The sequence below is a fragment of the Cynocephalus volans genome, chromosome 9 (genome assembly GCF_027409185.1).
Source record: "Cynocephalus volans isolate mCynVol1 chromosome 9, mCynVol1.pri, whole genome shotgun sequence".
Classification (NCBI taxonomy): Eukaryota; Metazoa; Chordata; class Mammalia; order Dermoptera; family Cynocephalidae; genus Cynocephalus; species Cynocephalus volans.
Genome location: NC_084468.1, coordinates 33,564,403 through 33,571,256, shown reverse-complemented (window position 1 = coordinate 33,571,256; position 6,854 = coordinate 33,564,403). Strand labels below are relative to the sequence as shown.

The 6,854-nt window shown below is 41.8% G+C and overlaps 1 protein-coding gene across 1 annotated transcript; it reads right to left on the bottom strand.

Annotated features, from left to right (window-relative positions):
- Positions 1–3,430: 3,430 nt before the first annotated feature.
- C9H4orf19 (chromosome 9 C4orf19 homolog) lies at positions 3,431–5,398 on the bottom strand. Its single transcript, XM_063107382.1, has 2 exons — positions 5,367–5,398; positions 3,431–4,325 (listed from the first exon to the last, which is right to left on the bottom strand). The coding sequence occupies exons 1-2, from the start codon at positions 5,396–5,398 to the stop codon at positions 3,431–3,433; spliced, it is 927 nt and encodes a 308-aa protein (XP_062963452.1).
- Between the last annotated feature and the right edge of the window lie 1,456 nt (positions 5,399–6,854).

Genomic DNA, 6,854 nt, shown 5'->3' with positions numbered 1-6,854 from the left:
TATATGATAGTTCAATTTCCCAGTAGAAAGTTAAATGTAACTTCTTAGCCCAAGAAACCTATATGTAATATATAAATATAGTAATCTTCAATCAAAATCAAAATTTAACATGGTAAATATCCATGTTGGGTAATTGGCTAAGGGTAGTACAGAACTGGAATGTCTGCACCTAAGCACAATTAATGCCTTAGAATCAGAGTGTCTGTGCTTTCAAATTGTCCAGAATGTTTGAAAAGGTTCACCATTTTCAACATCACTTTTCTGAAAAGGGGCAGTTTCAAACTTCTGAAAGACAGCACTACACACAGCAAGATGGTAGACAACCTGATGGATAAAGCTAAAAACTGGAGTTTCTTTTCAACCTAGATAGTCTGACATTCCTCTGATGTCCTTTGGTGGAGTCTGAATATTGGGGTAAAGATGAAAGAGGCCAGAATTGCTTCTTAAAAAAATGTTTGAAATTCTTGGCTATATGTTTACCTTTTTGAAGTTGTTATTTGCAAAAAAGACTCTTTAAAACTTAATAGAGGGCCGGCCCGTGGCTCACTCGGGAGAGTGTGGTGCTGATAACACCAAGGCCACGGGTTCGGATCCCATATACGGATGGCCGGTTCGCTCACTGGCTGAGCGTGGTGCTCACAACACCAAGTCAAGGGTTAAGATCCCCTTACCGGTCATCTTTTAAAAAATAAAAAAATAAAAAAAATAAAAATAAAACTTAATAGAGGGCCGGCCCGTGGCTCACTCGGGAGAGTGCGGTGCTGATAACACCAAGGCCTCGGGTTCGGATCCCATATACGGATGGCCGGTTCGCTCACTGGCTGAGCGTGGTGCTGACAACACCAAGTCAAGGGTTAAGATCCCCTTACCGGTCATCTTTAAAAAAAAAAAAAAAAAAAAAAAAACTTAATAGAGTTGTCAATTACGGTGAACTCTCTGCAGCAGTTCCAAAATGTAAAATTATATGCATATGTAAGAAGAGTGTTTCTGGGTAAGGAAAAGAGACCTGTCTGCACGAATACCTTACCTTCCTCATCTGAGTTTTCTTTTCATTCATTTCCTGAGGGAAGTTGGGATGGCAGTAGCTATCCAGTCCTCTTTCCCCTGGACAAAGGCTTAAGCCCCTTCTGTGTCATGATAAATGTAAATACAATCTTTCAGTCTCTTACAAACTAGCTCTATCCCAGGCTTTTGGGTTTTGAGGACCTGGTGTGGCAGAGACTGTAAGATGATCACCTCAAAACTCAATGTTTACTTCCCCTTCTTAGTAATTGAACCCTGGATTTATTTGGGAAAGCCATGCACACAGCTAGAAAGACAACTATTCCTAGCCTCTCTTGCAGCTAGATGTGGCCTAGTTACCAGATGTTGACCAATGGGTATAAGTGGAAGGGTTGAATTATACTTCTGGGATGTCCTTAATAGAGAGTGAATAGGATTTTTGCCCCCCCCCCTTTTTCCTTCATGGAATGCAAATGTAATGACTGACGCCCCAGCAGCCATTTTGGACAATAAGGTGACCTTGAGGAAGAAGCCAGAATGATTGAAGGAACATAGATCACTGATACATGGAATGCCCTATTAGCCAGGAATGCTACCTCCAGATTTGTTTTACATAAAGATAAGTTAAACCTTTATTTGCATAAACCATTTATCACATGTAGAGGAACATAATCCCAACTGATACACTTCGGAAACTGTTGAAGGAATATGCACTCTGAAATATGAAGCATTTCGTGTACTAAATACAATAGCAAACACCCCTACAATGTAATTAACAATGCCAATGTAATTAACAATGCCCTGAGTGACCTTGTATGTAGAGATGGCTTGTCATCGTAATACCAGGACAACCAGGGTAATGTATGTTCATTAAGCATTTGTAAGAGTGCTATCCTTAAAGATGCTGAAAAGCTCAGAAATCATGTTTTATGTTGAATAATTACCAAAAGGAAGTGATGAAATTATAAATACTTCACAGTATTAGTTTTCAGTTGTGAGGATGTAAAAACATTTTTAAAGGATTTGCTTTTCACTACTAAGACATAATTTTTAAAATGTCTACTGTGTGCCAGGCACTGTGATAACCACTTCTTTGCTCTTGTTTAGTCTTTATAAACACATACTATTATTATTATCACCAAACAGATGAACAAAGAAAAGGGTTAAGTTACTTGCCCAAGATCATATGACAAAGCTGGAAATTAAACCAAGGTCAGTCAGATTTTAGACGCTGTGTTACAAAACTCCATACTGAAGCATCTTCTGTGTTTATATTTTTCCAGATAGTTTTGACCGGCCTTAACTCCTCTACATTCTCCAAGGGGCCATGTCAAGATGGCTGTCCTTGTTTTTATAAATTAGGAGGCTGAAATCCAGACAGGGCTTGTTCATCTTTAAGGCAAGATTGGCACATGTGGTCATGGTATCAAGAGTTTGAACTCCAGGGACAGAGACCCAAGTAGCTGTGCTTTGCAAATTGACTTGATCTTTCCTGACTATAATTTTCTTATCTAGTTCTTTAAATTGAAAACATCAAGGGTCACTGATAGTCTGGGAAAATTAGAACCACGTTTGAGCTAAGAAAAAGAGACACATATGATGTTACATTTTAATTAGAATGAGATATTTAATGGCAGAAAAACACTCCATATATGGCTTTGTGGTCCCAAAACTCATGAACTTAAAACCCAAATATGATACCAGCAATTTTAAGAATTATTTTGGCTAGCCTTCCCGATCCCAAAGGAGATTAAAAAGCAACATATAATAATGTAAAAAAGTTAAGGTCAAGCTGTTTTAATATCACATCACAGCTAATGACTAACCATTTGTTTACTAGTGACTTCTCCTCCACCTTGAAAGCTGCCGAGCTTAACTCACTGTTGAACAAGTGGTTAGTTATTAGTTCCCTGGGTGATTGTCCCTGAAGTTAAGCCATGCTCTGGGGACATATTAGGCACTTTAAATGGGTAACTACCTTTTCCAGGTTGGGTACAATGTTTGGCTCTCAAAAGCATGGTAAAGAATTTACAGTCAAACAGAATGCTCTGTGGTTGCGTGTCCTTGAGATAAAGCATTGGGATTTCGGACCATTCTCATGAACATCTGTACCAGATGTTCTGGAGAGCTTTAAGGGTTGGCAAACAGGCTGTTTAATTTCTGCATTTGCTGGGGACATGGACACAATGGCCCACTCAGATTTTTATTCTAGTGTCCTGAATGACAGTCCATCGACAGAGTCATGTTGCCAATATTTAACAAACGGTATGGCACAGGTACTGACGGTCAGAACAGTGGCTAGATGTAAACAACTGGTAAGGCCGCACCGGTGAATGCTGAAGGAATCACCAGCTCTGCGTCTAAGGAGCAAGTGCATCTCCAGCGCTCAGCATGACACTAGCCTACCTGCCTGCACAAACCCCCTCCCCTAATCAGCCTCATCCATATCTTCTCCCGCAGTAGCAGCTTCTAGAGCTGCCAGGGCTTCTGCCACCGCTGCATCCTCATCCACTATCTCCCCAGCCCCATCTCCACTGGAGCAGTGGGCATCCTCCTGCCCGTCTCTTGAGTCAACAGGCACAGCATGAGCAGGACCCTCCTCTTTAAAGCAGACACTTAGAACTTCTGTTGCCACGGCCTCATTTAATGAATCCCGGCTTCTCTTCATGGAGAAGGGCATATTCAAATCATGCCCTACCAGACTGGGGCAAATTCCCTCCAGGGGCTCATCCTCAGTGTGGATCTGGAAAAAATCCTTTTTTTCAAGATTAACATTGTCTACAGCTCGGCCCCAGAGCTGAGGGTAATCTGGGGCTGGTATTTGGAAGACATGGTCTTGTACTTCCCAGGCAAGAAGTTGTGCCTTAGAAGGGGCTCTGGAGTCTTCATTTTGCATGACTGGACTCTCTTCCAAGGCTGGCAGAACACAGTCCTGTTTCCTGGAGTCCTCTTCTTCCAGGAAGGGTTGAGTTGGGTGAACGTTGTTTGCAGGACTGGCCCCAGAGCCCTTGTCACCCTGGTGGGGCCTGGGGTTCTCGGGGGGCTGCAGAACAGCAGCAGGGCTGATGCCATTGGCAGCAGTGCCAGTCTTGTCCGCACAGTGTCCCCCTCCAGTGTCCCCCTGAGGGAGCGCCTGCGGAACAGCTGTTCTGCTTCTGCTCTCAGTCCTCTTCAAGCCCTCACTCTGAAGGTCATTTTTATGCACCAGGACTTCACTGCTCTGTTTGCCTTTTAATTTAACAGTGTCATCTTCATCTGATTTATAGCTGCTTACTTCATTGACATAGCCAGGGGAGGGCACTTGGACGGGATCAAAGAGATAGCTGGGGGTAGAATAATGCAAATTGGTCAGGCTTGCACCGCTGTTAATACTTCCTACCACAGGCTCTGCACTTTCTACTCTTCCTGCTAATTTAATTTCTGTGATTAGGTGCTCTTTTAAATTAATGTAAGCGTGTCTGAATAAAACAGATATGAAAATGAAAATGCTCTACCACTGGAAGCAGATCTTAAAAAGAGATCCAAAAAGGGAGTGTGTGTGTGTGTCTGTAAAGTACAAAGTAGTTCATGGAATTTTAAAATTAAAAAAAGTAGATAAATAAATATCCCCTAATAGGGAAATAAGGAATTAAGTACTGGTGGTATGTCCCCTCAATGGAATATTATGAAATCATTAAAATAACTCTGAAATCTGTAATAGCATCAAAGATACTTATACTAAATATTTTTCGAATAAAGCCAAATATCACATTATGATTACAGTGGAGTATGTGTCTGGAATAGAACTAGGATAAAAAAAGACAATTTTATTTGTGAAGAAAGCATGATCATCAGCTAATTTTTTCCCCTTTATCTTATGCAGAAGTTGATTCATGTTATTCAAATTTTTATGAAATGTTATATGGACAAAATTAAAAGCACATATGATAGTACTTCAAAAAATTCATGGAGAGATTCATATTATCTTTTAATTCTATTTTTCCATGAATTTTTTTAAATACCCTCATACGTACTTGGGGTGATTTATTTTCAGTGGTGCTATCTCAGGCATCCTCTGAAACCCAAGTTTTTATTTGCACTGAAGCTCCCCGGAGAAATGTAAATTCAACCCAAAACAAATTCAGTCTCAGAGAATGATGGCATTCCTTTGCAACATGCTTTGAGTAGTGAGCAAAAAAAGTTAAAAAATCTAGGCCATGTGTCCTCCTAAATGACATCAGAACAGTTCCAAACTTTTAATTTATTGGCAATGTGGATCGTGCCCCAAGACGGATAAATGCACTGAATACATGCCTGGTCTTTAAAAGCTACTTCCTGATAATCACAAGTTCCTCCCTTTAGACGAAGTGTTTTTTCAACTTTACCTTTGTATCATTTTACAGCACCTGCACCCCATCTGGATTACTTTTTGTTATCATCTAGAAGAGAAAGTGTAAAAAGGAGAGAACATAGTGAATGATATTTCAGTAGGAATTAAGTTTGCTTTTTATTTTCCAGATACTCAAAATGAATAGAGTCACAAATTTTGGCAAAAGGGTAACACGTGGGTCAGGGAGGGCACTGGTTACCGGAAACATCTCCACATATATAAAATCATCAATTCTGAGTTCTCAAACTTTTACTGACACTTGCCTCTGTGCCAGACCCTTTTCCCTATCCTATGAGCTATGTATTTCCTCCCCATTTTACAGATGAGGGAAACATGGGTGGAAGAATGTGAGGGGGAGAAAGGACCTGTGTGGTTTTCTGATCCATGACCTTCCAGAGGACAGAGGAACCTGACCAGGGCACAGCCACTGTTCAGCGGCAGGGGTTGTAAGAGATTCTGAAAAGACCCTTGTCAGGGGACTGGCTCCTTCAGCACTGAAGGGTGCCCGGATAATATGATCTGTTGTGACCCATGACACAAGCCCTGAGGAGCTTCACAGCCGGAGTCATGAGAACAAGCTTCATCTGTGCTAAATGGCTCCCATTTTGGCTTTCCCATCGCTGGGCTGGTCCCAGCTATGGTTCCTGGATCCTATTCTCTCGCAGCTGAAAGACCATCCGCCTTGGGCTTCCTGTGGAAGGGGACTCATTCCCCACCTGCCCCCGTCCCCTGCCCTCCTCCAGGCTGGATTTTTCCCATCATTTCCCTCTGAACAAAATCTTCTCTTTATCTAAAACTGACCATGCTGGTCTACTTTTTCTTCAGAAAATCCTAGAAATGAAAGTGGCAGGATCTCTAAGTCATTCTCCATTTCTAAAATCTACAGCCTTTAAAAAGACAAGTGGACAGAAGACTAAAGTCCAGCCCCTCTGTGTCCAAAGACGCGAGCACTAGGAAGAGACAGAGACCATTCGTGGGCAGCTGAGTCGCTGTCTCCCGTTCTCTCTCCTTCCTTCTTCCCATCAGGGATGAGCTTCCCAGGATGCAACTTCAGAAGCCTTTACAGAAGGCACAGAAAATGGTGCCTTTTAAGGAGTATAGATTGGCTGGTCTGTTAGACTAAATAACCCCCTGTGGTAGGCTGAAAAGTGACTCCCCTAAAGATATGCACGTCATAATCTCTGGAATTTGTGAATGTTACCTTACATGGTAAAAAAAAAAAAAAAAAAAGTCTTTGTGGATATAATTAAATTAAAGATTTTGAGATGGGGAGATCTGCCTGGACTAATGTATGCTTAGGAGAGGAAGGTGGAGGGAGATTTGAGCAGAGACAGAAGAAGAGAAGGCAGTGGGACCCAGAGGCAGAGATTAGTGCCAGGCAGTCACAAGACAAAGAACGCATTCACACTTAGAGCCTCTGGAAGGGGTGTGGCCCTGGTGACACCTTGATTTCAGTCCAGTGATACCAATTTCAGACTTCTAG

Coding starts and splice junctions, on each gene's coding strand:
- C9H4orf19 (XM_063107382.1), bottom strand. CDS start 5,398: ATGGGGTGCAGGTGCTGTAAAATGATACAAAG. Junction 4,326..5,366: donor TGCTGTAAAATGATACAAAG/GTAAAGTTGAAA, acceptor TTCTACCCCCAG/CTATCTCTTTGATCCCGTCC.